The 17688-nt window shown below is 46.5% G+C and overlaps 2 protein-coding genes across 4 annotated transcripts; both read left to right on the forward strand.

Annotated features, from left to right (window-relative positions):
* Positions 1-207: 207 nt before the first annotated feature.
* Positions 208-9240, forward strand: RPP14 (ribonuclease P/MRP subunit p14). 3 transcript variants are annotated; one of them, XM_056129456.1, is made up of 6 exons: positions 208-310; positions 2633-2730; positions 2934-3018; positions 7251-7327; positions 8597-8675; positions 9104-9240. In XM_056129456.1, exons 2-6 carry the CDS (start codon positions 2654-2656, stop codon positions 9158-9160), a joined length of 375 nt encoding a protein of 124 aa, XP_055985431.1. In that variant the 5' UTR covers positions 208-310; positions 2633-2653; the 3' UTR covers positions 9161-9240. The 3 variants fall into 3 exon arrangements, with proteins under 3 accessions (XP_055985431.1, XP_055985433.1, XP_055985432.1); XM_056129458.1 differs by lacking the exon at positions 208-310 and adding an exon at positions 683-706; XM_056129457.1 differs by lacking the exon at positions 208-310 and adding an exon at positions 703-740.
* Positions 9241-9265: 25 nt separating this feature from the next.
* HTD2 (hydroxyacyl-thioester dehydratase type 2) lies at positions 9266-10167 on the forward strand. Its single transcript, XM_056129455.1, has one exon. The coding sequence runs from the start codon at positions 9266-9268 to the stop codon at positions 9770-9772; it is 507 nt and encodes a 168-aa protein (XP_055985430.1). The 3' UTR covers positions 9773-10167.
* The last annotated feature ends 7521 nt before the right edge of the window (positions 10168-17688 follow it).

The following is a 17688-nucleotide window of genomic DNA, read 5'->3' on the forward strand; positions in this document are numbered from 1 at the left end:
AAATGCATGCTGATAATGCGAGTTCCCAGATCCCAGTCTGCAGGAAACCCATCCTAAGCGGCAGGGCATTTACACGCACGCTAACTTTAAGTGGGCACCAGAGGGCGCCCGCGAGGTCCCGTCTCCCGCGATCTTTGAGGATTCTCGCCGGGGTCCTTAGCAGGACGGCGCACAGTTACGTCACATCCGCACCTACGTCACGCTCGGGGAAGCGGAGAAGCTAGAGGCCAAACGAAACCAAGCCCGGAGTTTCTCGGCTCGAGGTTCTGGCCCCTGCGTGGGAGCGCCAAGCCTGCATGGATTCTTAAAGGTGACATGAGTTGGTGGTGGTGGTGGTGGTGGTGGTGGTGGTGGTGGTGGGGGCGTGGGGTCAGGCTGGCTGGGAGCGTGTGCGTGGAGGCGCAGAGGAGCCCGGCCCTGCCCCGGGACTGGGTCCGGTCGGCCCGCGCGCCGGGGACGCGTGACGCAAGCGCCGTGTGCGCAAGCGCAGTGGGGATCGGGCGGCGCGATCGTAGCCACCGCGGCGAGTCCCGTGCTGCGCCCCTCTGGGGGTGGGTGTCCGAGGGCACCGAGCCAGGCGCGCACCGGGGGCTCGGGAGCCGGCCAGTCGGAGGCCGAGGTCAGCGCAGAGCAATTTTAAGTGACCCACGGCAGGAGGTCGAGCTTTCTTACCCCCCCGCCCCCGACTTTTTGAACTGCAGTTGGGGTCGGTGATTGCATCGGTGCATCGAGTGCGCGCGGTGTGTGTTCCACGGGGGAGCTCAAGTGAAGAGTCAGACCCCCGCCTGGTGGGGTGTCCACTTCGGGGGGAGCCGAGAAGGGAGCGCAAGTGCAAAAGAGGAAGCTGCCAGAGTTGGTGGGCGACGCGTCGGTGCCGCGGAACCCGGCCGCGGCTCGCTGGAGCGCTGCGCTCTGTGTCAGATGGGGATGCCGCCGGTTGGGCCCGATCGAGGGGGGAGACGGGAGCAAAACCCTGCGGGAGGTGCGGGAAGCGGGTGTGGCCCTTCCCTGGGGGAGGAAAAAGCGGCCGGTCACCTGTGGGGGAGGGGAGGAGATGGAGCTGCGGGAGACAGAGGGTGTTTCTTAGCTGCTCGTTGCTTTGGCCTCCCTCTGAGCGGGATGGGACACGCAGCCTCTGAGCTTTGAGCAGAGGGATGGCGTGAGTAGGACTTCATTGGCTTGCTTTGCTTCTGTCCTTGCCAAGCCTCGAGCATCTCATCTCAAAAATGAAATAGCGAGGTCTGTCTGTCTGTCTTTCTTTCTTTCTTTCTTTCTTTCTTTCTTTCTTTCTTTCTTTCTTTTTCTTTCTTTCTCTTCCTTTCTTTATTTCTTTTCTTTCCTTCCTTCCTTTCTCTTCCTTTCTCTATTTCTTTTCTTTCCCTCCCTTCCTTCCTTCCTTCCTTTCTTTCTTTCTTTCTTTCTTTCTTTCTTTCTTTCTTTCTTTCTTTCTTCCTTCTGAATCGTTCTTGCAGACTTAGACCTGAGGTTGGGGCATACCAGCTGTTGCCCTGGCTACTGCCAGGGGGTGCCCAGAGGACTGAATAATGCCTGGTGGGACTCTTGCCTTTAATTTAAACACCATCACCTATGCCCCTTCCCAACCCGCACATGGCCTTGAGGCGTGTGCGGTGAGCCCGCACTTAAGAAAGAATCTAGGATTAAAAAGTACTGCCTTTAGGCTTACATGATAAGTTTATTGGGACTGGGACAGGGGCAGATAGAAAAGAGTTACTGGAAAGTAGAAGAGGAAAAAAAAACCTGTCCAGCCAGAGAGGCACTTACTATCGCATTTTTAAACTCTAGGCCTACATATCTAAATGTCCTAGCGTCTGTAAGGATAACCATCGTTTGACTAAAATATGAAGATTTACTGAGCTAGAAATAGAAAGTCTTTTGAAAAATCAAATAGGTCAGATTTTCATTTTCAAAAGAGAAAGATGGGGCTGTAGAAAATGGGGCTGGAGATTTGTACAGCGGGTAAAGTGCTTACTCTGACCTGGGTTTGATCCCCAGCATCCCATAAGGCCCCCCCTCAAGCACTGCTGGGAATAATTCCTGAGTGCAGAACCAGGAATAATCCTGAGCATCATCAGTGGGTGTGATTCAAAAACTAAGACGTGAAAGGTGGAACCCAAGCGATCAAACAAATGGAGGTTAAGGTGTTTGCCTTGTGTAACTGGGTTCATTTCATGGCATCACATATAGTCCCTGAGCACTGCTGGATGTAGCCTCAAAACTAACCCAAAAAAGTGAAACATTAGGGGCCACAGAGATAGTACAGTGTTTAAGGCCCTAGCCTTACATGTGGCTGACCTGGGTTCAATCCCAGGCACCATATTGTCCCCAGGAGGGTGGGGCTGGGGGGAACAGGACAGTAGGATAGACACAGGGATGGGACCCTGAACACAGACCAACGAGTAGTCCCTAACACTGCTGGATTTCCCCCAAAACCTCACCCTTCCCCCCCAGAAAAGGTGGAAAATAAGGAGGCCCGAGAGGTAATTTAATGGGACTAGAGCACATGGGGCCTAGCGTAGATCCTGAGCACCTCTTGGTATAGCCCCCAAACAAAAAGTGAAAATAGTTTGAACTTTGGTAATCTGTTTCTGGCTCTTTTTTGCACTTACTACAGGTGTGATCGACAGTGGGAAAGATGCCAGGCCCAGCCACCACATATGAAAGAATCGTTTACAGAAATCCCTCCGAGCACCACTACATGAAAGTGTGCCTGTAAGATCAGTCTCTGAAGTTCCATTTTATTTTTTTATTTGGGGAGGGGGGAGGGGGAGGGGTGGTTCTTGGCTCTGTGCTCAGGAGTCCTCATATACTGTCTCTCCTGCCCCGAAGTCCTATTTTAAGTTACTTTGAAAAAATTAGCTTGAATAGTGCAAAACAGTGCTCTGTTTTTTTTTTTCTTTCTGATGTTTTAAAAGAGAATTTCAAGACCATGGTATTGGACTGAATGCTGCACAGTTCAAACAGCTGCTTATTTCAGCCCTGAAGGACCTGTTTGGAGAGGTATGGAGTCACCTGGTGGAATGAACATTTGTGGTCTTAAAACTCTTAAAACAGGGTCAAAGATGGTGCAGAGATTAGACACTTGTGTGTGGCTGTGTTTGTGAGCCTGGCTTGAATCATCAGCACCACATAAGGTCCCACGGTACTGCCAGGCATTTAAAAAAAAAAAAAAAACTCAGAAGCCATGTGAAATTTCAAAAGCAGGTTTTCATAGATGATGGATTGGGGTAGGTTCGTTTTCTCATCTTCCTTCTACTTGACAAGGAACTAGGTAGGCAAATGTTTGTTTTAATATTTGTGCTACTCACAGTGTGGTCCAAACTGGCGACTTACGAATAAGTTTCTGCCCATGAGGAAGATAGTCTGTCCTGTATCCAAATATAAATTAGCACACCTCGTTCTTTACTGAGGAAATCTTGTTTGAAGGCAACAATTAAAAAAAAAAATCTGTGAGCTGGGTTTAGAGTGATAGTACCGTGGGCAGAGTGCTTGCTTTGTATATGACCAACCAGTTCCATCCCCAGCATCCCATGTGGTCTCCCCTCCCTAGCCATAGGTGATCCCTAAATGCAGAGCCAGAAGAAAGTCTTCACTGTAGTACTGCAGCACTGTCCTGTTGTTCATCCATTTGCTCAAGTGGGCACCTGTAACATCTCCATTGTGAGACTTGTTACTGTTTTTGGCATACCGAATACGCCACGGGGAGCTTGCCAGGCTCTGCCATGCAGGCGGGATACTCTTGGTAGCTTGCTGGGCTCTCCGAGCGGGATGGAGGAATCGAACCCGGGTCGGCCGCGTGCAAAGCACACACCCTACCCTTTGTGCTATCGCTCCAGCCCCAGAAGTCTTAAGTACTATAAAAACAAAATTTGTGAGCTGAACTAAACTGTCTGCTTAGTAATAATACTGATCAGTGCTCTGGTGCAGCTCCTTATCACAGCAGCACTGGGCATAATCCTGTCTCAGCATTCACTTGAAAACATGTAGATTTGAGAGCAGACAAAGGATTTTTCAGGAAATAACTTGATTCTAAAATTGCTCTGCCAACATGATTGCTACTTAATACCTCTATTGCAAACCACAACACCCAAAAGGAGAGTGAGAACAAAAGGGAATGCCCTGCCACAGAGGCGGGGTGGAATGGGGAGGATGGGGGGGGGGGGGTGAGGAGGTGGGAGGGATACTGGGATCATTGGTGATGGAGAATGGGCACTGGTAGAGGGATAGGTACTCGATCATTGTATAACTGAAACCCAAGCACAAAAATTTGTAAGTCTACAACTCTACCTCATGGTGTTGCACTAATAAAAAAGGAAAAAAATTTAATCCACAAAAAAATAATAAAATTTTTCTTCCAAATGAAAATCTGCTGAAGATTTCATCAAGATTAAAACTTACAGGATGTAAAAGATGAAAAAACAAGAGTCAGGGATAACCCATAATTTGCAGCCCTGGAGCCCTGGGTTCTGTCCGCAATAGCGCCACTATTCTAAACAAAAAGCATGAAGCTGGAGAGGTCGTACAGTGGGTAAGGCTCTTGCCTTGCACACAACCAGCCCAGGTTCAATCCCCAGCACCATGTATGGTCTTCTGAGCCTTGCCAGGAATGATTGATCCCTTAGCACAGAATAAGGAGTAACCCCTGTGTATCGCCTAGTATGCCCCCCAAATAAAACAAAAAAATCAGACATCTAACAGAATTAACTAACCCCCCCCCCCCCCAATCTTGGTTCAATCCCCAGCACTGCATTTGGTCCCCCAGCATTGTCAGGTGTGATCCCTGAGCATAGAAGTGTGTGGCCCAAGAAGCAATAATAAGGCCCTCCCGTTGATTGTCAATTTGCTCGAGCGGGCCCAGTAACGTCTCCATTGGAGACTTTGTTGTTACTGTGTCTGGCATATCGAATACTCTCGGTAGCTTGCCAGGCTCTCCGAGAGGGCCGGAGGAATCGAACTCGGGTCAGTCATGTTGGCTGCGTGCAAGGCAAACGCCCTACCGCTGTGCTATCGCTCCAGCCCCTGATAATGAACATTAATTTGCCATAAAACCAAGCTATCGCATGCCTAGACCTTTTAGTATAAATAACAAAAAATTTATATTCACACAAAAACATGGTCTGCTGTAAACATTTGTTTATGGCAGCACTGTTAGTAATAGCCCCAAAGTAGAAGTAAGCCAGTTGTCCTTTAAATAATGAATAAACGGGTACATGAATACCATGAGTAAGTTTAGTAATTAAAAAGAACAAACTGTTGATAAACAAAACACTTTAATCAGCTCTTCCCAGAATGCCCTGAGTGGAAAAGCCAATCCCCAAAGGTGACATACTGCTATAGGGCAGGCCCTTTCATATACTGTTCTGGAAAAAAACGATTATATAGGACTGGGAAGAGGATATGGAGTTTAAGGTGTTCAGGTGGGGCTGTGGCCACAATGTGGATTTGAAGCCTGGCACTGCATGTGGTATCCGGAGCAATGCCAGGCGTCACCCCTACCACAGGACCAGGAGTGTCGTCCCGTGTGTGTCCCCCCCCCCCCAATTAAAACAACCAAAATGATAGAAGACGTTACCTTTGGTTGGTGATCGTAGGGTAGGAGCTGCTCTAGCTATCCTACAGGAATAAAAGGAGAGAACTTTCTGATAGTTCTTTATCTTGTGATGTCATGGTAATATGAAGCTGCCTCTGGTAAACTGCATCGAAGTATGCTTACGGTAAAATTTGGGAAAACTGGTTTGAGTTTTCTTATATTAGTATTGAAGAGCATGCAAGATACTGACATTGGAGAAGATTGGGTAAAGGATACACAGAACCTCTCGTATATCTCTAGGATCTTACTTAAGATTCAAATTTTTCAAAATCGAAGGTTTAAGGAAGAAATACTGTGTCGTGTACCTTCTGGGGTTATACTAGTAAACAGATAGACATGGCCTCTGCCTCCTGGACCAGTGATCCTTTTTTCAGCAGGAAACCATGTTAAACAATTCAAGGCAAGAATGATATGTATTGTGAATGAGGGGTGGTGGTCCAGTATGTGCAAAGCATAGTACATGATTGAGCCTAATACTCAATTCAGGAAAGGAACAATGTCTTTTACTTCTTTGCAGGTGGAGGTGGGAGGTAGGGGGGCATCTAACTAGAGCCTCAGACATACAAGCGCTATACAACTAAGCTAAATCCTTGGCCCCAGGAAAGGAACAATTTAATATTTGCTGGATGGAATTATATTAGCATATGGAGAAATGCAGGAAGAGCATTCCAGACATTCTAAATAATCAGTTGCCATACTTTAACACCACTAAATAAAGTAATGCTTAAAAAAGTTGATGTGCTCTGGGCCAGAGGATAGGGCACTTGACCGTGGTTCAATCGCCAGCACCATGTATGACCCCCTGAGCCCTTCCAGGAGTGATCCCTGAGCACAGAGCCAGGATTAAGCCCCGACCACTGCCAAGTGTGGCCTAAAAAAAAAAGTTCTCTCCCTAGGCCTTGTTGTGTTGTTAATGTAGTGGAAAATGTGTACCTATTCTCTGGTGCTTGCGTATTTCATTGTGGGCAAATGTGCTTATGTTGTGGTACTTTGGCACATGGCCTCTCTGAGGCCAGAAACTGTGGGGCCAGTATTAGACGGCACAGCTGCTGGGATTGCACTTACTGCATGTGATGACAATAAGGGATTGGGCTTTTGATTCCACATTTGCATTTTAATCTGATGGATGTTTCCTCCAGCCCAGTATAACGGGGTTTGGGGATGAGGAAAATAGTTGACAGAATTCTTACTGTTTAAAAGTGATGACAGGGCCTGGAGTGATAGCACAGGGGGTAGGGCGTTTGCCTTGCACGAGGCCGACCCGGGTTCGATTCCCAGCATTTCATATGGTCCCCTGAGCAGCTCCAGGACTAATTCCTGAGTGCAGAACCAGGAGTAACCCCTGTGCAATGCTGGTGTGACCTAAAAAGCAAAAGCAAAAAAAAAAAAAGTAATGACAGGGCCGAAAGACAGCTCAGTGGACTGAGTACATGCTTAGCACATGGGGGACACAGGTTTGATCTCCAGCACTACGTGGTCTCATGAACAATGGCAGAAGTAGCCCCGGGTATCTCTGGGCATGATCCAAAAAATAAACATAGAGGGTTTTTTGTGTGTGTGCGTGTATGTGTGTGTGTGTGTGTAGTGTGTATAATGTAAAAATAATGGCTTCTGTTTGCTAATGCATCATTCTATACCATAGGTGGGTGCTGCCTTACCTTTGGATGTCCTGACCTATGAGGAGAAGACTTTATCAGCCATATTGAGAGTATGTAGCAGGTATGAGAAACAGTTGAACATTTCTAGTATACACAAAGATAAATGGAGAAATAGAGTAAACATGCTCGTTTCTGAGAATGTGAACAGTTTTGTCATTCTGAATGCTGAACAGCTGTTGTGAATTTAAACTGGAGAGAATATAAATAAACATCGATCAGCTTGTTCTTTGTTGTTTTGTTTTGGGGGGCCACATCTGACATTGCTCAGGGCTACTCGTGCTCTGTACCCAGGCCCGCTGAGCACTGCATGGTTTGGGAGGTCCTGTGCTGCCCAAACAGATGATCGGGGCCTGGGAGAAGGCTCAGGGGGTTCGTGCACATGTTTTGCCTGACAGAGGCCCAGGTTTAAGCCCCTGGACTTCCTGGTGTTCCAGTCCACTCAAAACAAACCAAAAAAAATGGGAGTCATACTCCATGTTGTGAGAAGCAGCACTCACTACGCTACAGTGGGTAGAGTGTTTGCACCGCACACTGCCAACCGTGTTCTCTCCCAGGCACCCCAAAATGATCCTCTGCGCAGTGCCAGGAGTAAGTGCTGAACACTGTCAGGTGTCCAACCCCACCCACCCACACACACACACACACACACACACACACACACACACCATCCCCCAGAAGAAGCTGAATTCCAAAGTGGTGGCTTTTAACCTTTTCCTTTTTGGTCAGGGCCACACTCAGAGGATTCAGGGCCTCCTCCCTATGAGGGCTTTCCTGACAGTGCTCAGAGTAACTGTGGTGCTGGGAGCAAAGCCACCCTCCCTTGTACGAAGCATGCTCACTAGCCCTTTGCTTTTTATCTCCTGGCTTTTGTGGGGACGGGGGGCAGAGGGTGGAGGACACACTTGTAATTTTTGGGGGGGTTGTTTTGGGTCACACCAGGCAGTGCTCAAGGACTGTTCCTGACTTGGTACTTCGGGGATCGTGTGATACAGTACCAACCAGGGTTGACTGTGTGCCTACTTGCATCTCTCCAGCCCCCTGACTTGGTTTTTATCCTTTTTATATCAGAAGTTGTTAAACCACTGCTTCCAGCTGTAGCTTCTCCCACTTGTGGGTCGTAGTTGCAAGCTCATAAAAGTGTATCATAGAAACATTGCTAGCAGAAGCTCAGGTTTTCTTCTGCCTAATGACATACTGTGCACTTTCAACTTTTAGAGTCTTATTTGAATTGATTTTTTTTTTTTTGGATGAAAAATTAGAACCGCACAAACCAAAGTACAAGGGAGATGTTTCAGGGACGAATCTTTATACTTCCTTCTTCTCTCCTCAGTGGCCTCGTCAAACTCTGGAGCTCTTTGACCTTGTTAGGATCTTACAAAGGCAAGAAATGTGCTTTCAGAGTCATTCAGGTAAAAAAAAAACATACCTTTACATATTGCCAAGTGTCACTTAGTAAGGAGTCCAACCACCTTTTGATATGTGCCCTGTTTTGGGCATACATGGTATGGTTAACATTTAGCTGGGATGGGAGTGGGAATTCAGGTCCTCCATCAATTTTGAAAATGTGAAATAAATGGGAAATGTTTGGGGATGAAACTATTGAGGTCAAATCTTATCTTTTCCCGTACTGCTTAATACCATCCCATATTTATTAGAATGCGCTTTTAAGCTTATCTTGAACATTTAATTATATCTAAGGCTTCTTCCCAGTAGGCCCTCCAAAGTGCTAATGCATGAACTTAATTTGTCACGTCAAACTGGGTATGCTTCTTCGTTGCCCTCTGTCTCAGGGCACTTTTCTCCTGGTGTTTGAAGTTACCTTTTCTCTCTCTTCTAGGTTTCTCCATTTCTCCTTGCATTGTCTGGTAATAGTAGGGAACTGGTATTGGATTGAATGGTCTTCAGTTTCAGAAGCATTCCTCTGCTTTTTGGTGCCAGTATAATGTTGGAAGACTGAAGTCGGCTAAGCTCCTGTTGGTGGAATTTGAGGGTGCTGAAGATGGTCCTTCTGGTTTCCGGCTCTCGCCTTTGGTGGGGTGGGCTTCAGCGGGGCATCTGCTGGCCCCGTCCCAGGCTAAGCACCCCACGCGCTCAGCTCATGCACGTGAAGGTCGGAGACCGGGCTGAGCTCAGCAGGGCCTTCACGCAACGCGATGTGATCGCCTTCTCAGAATTAACAGGGGATATCAATCCTCTGCACTTAAACGAAGATTTTGCAAAAAACACCAAGTTTGGAAGGACAATTGTGCATGGAGTTCTGATTAATGGACTTATTTCAGCTCTCCTGGGCACTAAGATGCCTGGACCAGGCTGTGTATTTCTTTCCCAGGAAATTAACTTTCCGGCCCCTTTATATACTGGAGAAGTTGTTTTAGCATCTGCAGAAGTCAAAAAATTGAAGCGGTTCATTGCTGTCATTGCAGTGTCCTGTTCTGTACTAGAAAGTAGTAAGACTGTCATGGAAGGCTGGGTTAAAGTTAAGGTCCCAGAAGCTCCTAAATCCTGAACTGTGTTTAAACATGCAAGCTCAGGGACAGGAGAGATGGCTCGGTGGGCTGAGTAGGTGCTTTGTATGTGCCAGGCCCAAGTTCAATCCCCAACACCACATGGTGGTCTCGGCTCAGCCCAGGGTGAGCCATAAGCACAAAGCAGGTAGTAGCCTATTGGCACCTTCTGGTGTGGCCCCAAAACAACAAAAATAAAGATGCGGGCCAGAATGATAGGACAGTAGGTAGAGCACGTGCCTTGCACACAGCCAACCCAGGCTCTGTCCGCAGCACCCCACTGAGCCCCCCAGCACTGCCAGGAGTGAACCTTGATTGCAGAGCCAGGATAAGCCCTGAGACCACTGGGGGTGGCTGAAAACCCACCAAAAATTGTTTCAAAAAATAAAGATGCAAGTTCAGGTGTCGTCATTTATTGTTATTAAAGAGCCTCGGGGAAAACAGGTTGCTGTTTTATGGTATAGCCTGTGTTTTGGAATGGCGGGGGGGGGGGGGGGGGGACGGTAAGGAGGGGTGTTCAGATGTCCTGCTTTCCAGTTTGGCCTGTTTTACATGGACTGAGTATGTTCTTTGTCTTAACCTGGTTTTTAAAATTGAAAAGATGAGGGTTGGAGGGATAGCGCAGCAGGAAGGGTGCTTGCCTTACACGTGGCCGGCCAACCCGGTTTGATCCCCAGCCTCCCATATGGTCCTCCAGGCACCACCATCTCTGAGCACTGCCAGGTATGGCCCCCAAACCCAAAATAAAGTGGAAAAGATGGGCCAGAGCTGTAAGACAGTGGGTAGGGCATTTGCCTTGCACACGGCCAAGTTGAGTTTGATCCCCAGCACCACATAAGGTCCCGGAGACCACCAGGGATTGGACCTGGATTGACTGACTGCGTCTGGCCTAACTGCATCTGTGAGGATGCCGGCTAATGGATGGACTGAAAAAATGGATAGCTCAGAAGGCTGCTCTGCCTGCTTTACACAATCCTTAGCACAGCCAGGTGAGCACCACTGGGGTGACCCAAAAGCAAAATAGGTAAGTAAATTGGGTAGATCTTGAATATAAATTTCAATTTTTATAGTTTGATTTATTTTTCTGAGGGTTTTTTTAAAAAAAATATCCTCCCATTTTACAGGTAGGATTATTTAAAAGGGAATGCCCTGCCACAGAGGCAGGGTGGGATGGGGGGGTGGGGGTGGGAGGGATATTATCCATGGTGGTGGAAAGTGGGCACTGGTGGAGGGATGGGTATTTGATCATTGTATAATCGAAACCCAAGCACAAAAAATTGTAAATCTACAACTGTACTTCATTGTGTTTCACTAATAAAAAGAAAAAAAAAAGAAATAGGGGCTGAAGAATAGTACAGTGGGTAAGGCACTTTTTTTTAAGCTAAAAAATGTTAAACGTTTACTACATATGGTAATAGAATACTACAAACGGCCTAACTTATTTTTTAAATTTTTATTAATGAATCACCGTGAGGTACAGTTACATACTTACAAACTTTCGTGCTTGTGTTTCAGTTATACAATGATGGGGGGGGGGGGGTAAGGCACTCTTATTGCATGTGATCGACCTGAGTTTGATCCTCAACACCCCACATGGTCCCCTGAGCCCATCAGGAGGGATATCAGAGTGTAGAGTCAGGAGTAAGTCCTGAGCACCACCAGGTGTTACCAAAAATAAAAATAAACGTATAAAAAGTAATGAGGGGTTAGGTTTGTAAAGGTTGAGTGGTACCAGAGAAGTAGAATGGCTAAGGTGCTTGCTTAGCTTGCATGTAGATTTGAGGCAAGGCAGTGGATAGTCTGAGCATTACGAGGGGCCACTCCTGAGCAGAGCCAGGAATATTCCGTGAGGCTCCCTACGTGTGCCCCCCCCCCCCCCAAATAAAGAGGTATTAAGAGGAAATGTCCCTAATACATTGATTCTAAATGGGTATCTATAACATGCAAAACTAAACCCAGAAGCTAATGGGATATCCTTTCATGGTCAAGCGGCATTTGGGGTGAGCGTGGTGAGTGTTTGGCCATGGCCATACCTGGTTATACTCAGGGCTTACTCCAGGCTTAGTGCCCAGGGACCACTCTTGGTGGTTCTTGAAACCATGTGGGTTGCTAGAAATTGTACCCAGATTGACCATGTGCAGGGTCAGAGCCACTACTCCATATACTATCTCCAGCTCCTTGTCAGTGGCTTTAGATGGTGACCCTGACCACGGCTGGATGCTTCGCTCAGGGAGATCAAATATAATTTATTGGGCATATTCTTCAAGCCCGTGTTCTCTCAAACATATATTTTGCTTTTGCTTGTCTCTGTTTCTTTACCTACTTCTACTCTGGAGAAGTCTGTGTTCTCTCTTGGAACACACACTTCCTTTCTCTCCCCTCACGTCTTTCTAAATGAGTTTCAATTAAAACTTGCTTCACTCCATATGCGTATATTTTATTACTGGATTAACACAGTTCCTGCGAAAGGGTTTTTCCTCTTAACGGTTAAGATAGATCACGATCACGACCATCCTGTTGTTCCTTGATTGCCTCGAGCAGGCCCCAGTAACGTCTCCTTCGTCCTAGCCCTGAGATTTTTTAAAAAGTGCCATATTCAAGGCTCTTTGAGGGTTAGGAGAATGAGACCCATCATTGTTACTGGTATTTGGCATATTGGGTACACCACGGGGAGTTTGCCAAACTCTGCCGTGTGGGCAGGTTACATTCGGTAGCCCCCTGGGTTTGTTCAAAGTAAGAATGAGATGTCATAAATGCGGCCACGCGCTTCCGGGAACTGGGTTTTATAGTCTCTGGGTCTTGGCCGTTGATGGGATTACACGGCGCCAGGGGGCCAGTTGGTGGGTGTGACCCCTGCCCACTGGAATATGCCGGTACCTCTACCGGTATCTTCATGTATGTGGAGAATGGTCTCAGCATGGTTGTGGCTGGTCCTGGAGGTCTTCGGCTGCCGGAGCCCTGGTCAGGGCGGGGAGGGAAACTCAACCCGCTCCCCTCAAAGGCGCCCCGGCGAGGACAGCCAGGCGCAGGGGCAGGAGACTGCGCTGTTCTCTTCCGGGAGCTGGGTTTTATAGTCTCTGGGTCTTGGCCATTGATGGGATTACACAGCGCCAGGGGGCCAGTTGGTGGGTGTGACCCCTGCCCACTGGAATATGGAGGATCTGGGTGGAGGATGCTCAGCTCCGATCCGAGCAGGCTTGGAGATCTCAGCCCCAGGACGCGCATGCCTTTGTTCCTTTGCCGGTAAACAGTTAAGATATACAGATAGATTATTTAGGGTTTTTTTTTTTGGGGGGGGGGGAGGGGTGGGCACACCCAGCTCAGGGCTTACACCTTGTTCTGTTCAGAGATCTTGTTCTTGTTCAGAGATCACTCCTGGCAGTGCTCAGGGTACAAACAGGGTCACTTGCATAAAAGGCAAGCACCTTATCCCCTGTGCTATCTAACCCTAGATCTTTGAAGAGCTTTTAACCTGTAATGATCCCTTAAATGGTTTGCTGAAGAAAAAATAGCCACTAGAGGGCAGTACTGTGTATAAAGTAAGCATTTTAAGCTGGAATATTGCATCTAGTTTGTGAAGGAAGGAAGATAAAGGCAAAATACACACAGGGAGCAAGAATGTTGTGTTAATGATTGTAAGAATGGCCCATCTGTATAAGTTTATATTGACATGAAATCTTATAGTTGAAACACTACACACGTTGAAAATTTGAGATAGGCTAACATTGAAAATTAAAACATGCAACTAAAGGCCAGAGAAATCCCCATCATCCCATTTGGTCTCCTGAGCCCACAGGAGTGACTACTGAGCACAGAGCCAGGAGTAAGTTATGGGTATTACTGAATATGACCCCAAAACAACACAAAAAGCTGAAGTTAGTACCCATCCTGTAAGCCAGGAGACAGTTTGTGTGACTTCCCATAAGTTTCACAGCTAATATTCAGTAAAACGGGGGCTCAAACCTGGCCTACGGGCTCTGGCTTCAAAGTACTTTGTTTTGTTTTGTTTGGGGACCACATGGATAGTGCTAGGGTTACTTCTGGCTCTGCATGCAGGAGTCATTCCTGCTGGTACTCGGTGGTACTTGAGGGATTATATAGGATGCTGGGGATGGAACCCAGGTGACTGTGTGCAAGGAAAGCATCCTACCCGTTGTACTACCACTCTGGCCCAGGCTTCAAGGTACTTTTTCCATCACCCAGTGGGTGTGTTTTTCTCATTACTGAAGCAATGTCACTTTCTGTGGCATTCAGGTACGTGGAATCACTTCTGTAGAACTCTTAAATTGAGAAGGGTCTAAAATAGATCTTCTCTGGTACAGTTACAGAGTTTCCTATATATTATTATTTGATCATTTCTTCTCCTACCTATTGCCTTTCCTTTTTCCCAGTTGACACCCAGGAGACTAGAGAAACACAGTGAGTAAGGCTCTTGCTTCGCATGCAGCTAACCCAAGTTACATTCCTAGCACCACATATGTCCCCTGAGCCCTACCAGCAGCGGTCTGTGAGCACAGAGCTACAAATAAGCCCTGAGCACTGCTGGGTGTGGCCCTAAAATCAAGTTGACACTTAGTTTTTCTGAACAGAATTACTGGGAGTTGTTCAGAAATGAAAAATTTGTTCAGGCCAAATTATGGTGGGGAGTTGGGGGAGGGCTGGGATGGGTGTCAGACTGACTGACAGCTCATTTATATTGTGTAACTCAAAAGTAACTTCCCAGGGCCAAAAGAGAGTGCAGTGGACTGATTTGCCTGCAGATCAGGATTAAACCCTGAAATAAGTAGGAGAGACCTCTGAGCACCAAGGCAGGTTTGTTCCTGAGCGCTGCCAGGAACACAGAACATACCAACGAATTAAAAATAAGCAATGGGTACTCAATCATTGTATGACTGAAGCGCAAGCACAAAAGTTTGTAAGTCTGTAACTGTACCCCACGGTGATTCACTAATGAAAAATTTAAAATAAAATATATAAAGCAAAACAAAAAAATAAGCAAAGGCCAGAGAGATGTGCAGGAGATAGTACAGGAGACAAAACACCTGGCTCACATGGGATAGCTTCTAAGATAATCCTAGTTCTATCCATTACTTGTCCCACTTCACCTCTGCTTCCACTCCCTCCCCTGGCAACCAATATGGTCCTCTGAGTATCCATGAGACCACAGATCTAATGCCCTTTCTCACCGCTTTTCAAAATAAAAGCCAGCAATAAGGAGAACTGGCTGGCTAACATTTTCATTCTGGGTCCTGTATAATATGTTGGAAAAAATAACAGTTTCTTGGGCGGGGGGTGTTGCACACACCAGTGATACCCCTGGCTCTGCACTAAGGAATTATTCCTAGCGGTGTTCAGGGAACCATATGGGATGCTGGGGACCGAACACATGTGCAAGGTAATTGCTTTACCTGCTGAACTATTACTCCAGCCCCAAGAATGAGATTTTCTAATATAAGCATGGGTGAACTCAAAATAGGGAATCTTCTCCCAGATAATTAGGAGATGGTGGACTTGCTTAGACCAGGTCAGATAGCAGCCCAAAATCACTGAAGAAATAGGCTAACTTATACTAGCACTTTCCACACAGGGGCATTGTGAGACTGCAATTTATGCAATTTTTGATTGCCAAAGAAAGATACACTCCTCTTAAGCAATTTCAACTTAATGTACTGGAAAATTGCTTAACAGATTTTTATATTCTATTAGAAACATCTCCATATTGATGAAAGGCTGCTTCATTCCTTTTTCTGAGCAGCAGACCTTAAGAAGCAACAGGGACAAATTCTCACCACAGACATTACTGGTGCTGTGGACCAGACTTGTGTACTCATCTATAAAAAGAAGAAATTGCTAAATGCACGCCAGTACCTCTTAGGTAACCACAGGTTTTCATTTTGTGCCGAGTTACTGGTCATTTTTCTTTTATGTTCTTAGAGGATGATTCAGAGTCCAGTTTACTTCCCAAGAAAATTGCTATTAAATTACTACTATTAGGGCTGGAAGAATGGCCCAAAGGGCTGGAGCACATGCTTTGCATTCAGAAGGCCCAGATTAGATCTTGGCACCACCTGGTCAGTCCTCCAAGCACCACTGGTTAAGTATCCCTGAACACTGCCTGGTGAGGCCCAAAACCCAAATAAAGAAATTACATCAATTAAGGGTTTTTTTTAAATTAAAACACACTCTACCAAGGCTTGACTGTCAGTCTGAACAGCTGGGCTGCTCTGTGTGCCACATGTACTGGCATAATTTATTAACTAGCTCTATCTGAACAGAATGGGAGTGCTTGGAATTGCTGTTGGGCTGCACTTGAGTGTCTCCAGAGTCCAGAGGAAGAACACTTCCTTTGTTCTTGGCTAGTATTCATTTGGATTACAAACAGCAGAAACAAGAATTGTCAACACTTGGCCTGGGAGGTAACTCAAAGGGCTGGGGCCACACTTTGCATGCAAGAGATCCAAGTTAATCCCTGGCACTGCATGGTCTCACGAGCACTGCCAGGAGGGTCCCTCCCTTGCTCCCAACCCCAAATTTTCAACATCTACAGAGAAATTTTGCACTGAAGCAAAACCTCTAAATGAAACCACTTGAGTTCAAAATCATCAACTCTACTAGCATTATATAAATAGAACAGCATCAGTAGGAGGCCCCACAGTCTGTTTCTAGAGCAGATTCTAGGATTGTTCTTAGATAATACTTAGATTCTAGGATTGTTCTTCGAATTCTGGGGAAAAGTCTTCTGTGATGTAATAGCAAGTATAACAGGTAAAAATAAGAATAATCTTATGATGTCAATTAGATTTGTTTTACATTCAGATAGTATTTTGTTGTTTTATTATTTATTTGGTTTTTGGGTCACACCCACTCTACTCAGGGCTCACTCCTGGCTCTGTGCTCTGGGATTACTCCTGGCAGAGCTCAGGGACCATATGTGGTGCCAGGGATTAAACCCAGGTTGACTGTGTGCAAGGCGAAAGCCTTACCCGCTGTACATTCTCCCTGGCCCAGATTATGAAAATTTAAAGTAAAATCATTTTGAGTAAGGAGGCAAGGGTGCTTCAAGAAGTACCAAACTTTTCAGAAGCTTCAGAATTTCACTAAATCCTTTGCCTGGTCTATAGCAGCCTCACTAAAACACTATTTTCAATCTGGTCAAACAGTTAAATTCTTACATAACCTACACGTGTGCCATTTAAACATTCAGCAACATGTAAAAATAGAGATTTTGGGGGTTTTTTTTGGGGGGGAGCAGGGGGACACACTGGGCTGTACTTAGGGTTTTCTCCTGGCGCTGCACTCAGGGATTATTCCTGGTGGGACTTGGGGAACATAAAGGGTGGTGAGGATCTAACCGGATCAACTGTGTAAGTGCCTTACCTGCTGTATTATTTTTCTGGCCCCAAGAATATAAATCTTGGGCTAGAGTGATAGCACAGCAGGTAGGGCGTTTGCCTGGCACGTGGCCAACCCAGGTTCGATTCCCAGCATCCCTTATGGTCCCCTGAGCACTGCCAGGAGTAATTCCTGAGTGCATGAGCCAGGAGTAACCCCTGGGCATCATTGGGTGTGATTCAAAAATAAAAAATAAAGATAAATAAAGAAAAAGAATATAAATCTTTGTTCCCCTTGCTGTCCTGACTTTGTATATGTGGCAGTCAAGGTACTGCACTTATTTATTTGAGGTACCGCATCTGGAGCGATAGCACAGCGGTAGGGTGTTCGCCTTACAAATGGCCAACATGGCCGACCCGAGTTCGATTCCTCCGCCCCTCTCGGAGAGCCCGGCAAGCTACCGAGAGTATTCGATATGCCAGACACAGTAACAATAAAGTCTCCAATGGAGACGTTACTGGGCCCGCTCGAGCAAATCGAAGATCAACGGGAGGGCCTTTACCTTTACCGCATCTGGAACAGCTTT

The sequence above is a fragment of the Sorex fumeus genome, unplaced genomic scaffold (assembly GCF_029834395.1).
Source record: "Sorex fumeus unplaced genomic scaffold, SorFum_2.1 ptg000072l, whole genome shotgun sequence".
Lineage (NCBI taxonomy): Eukaryota > Metazoa > Chordata > Mammalia > Eulipotyphla > Soricidae > Sorex > Sorex fumeus.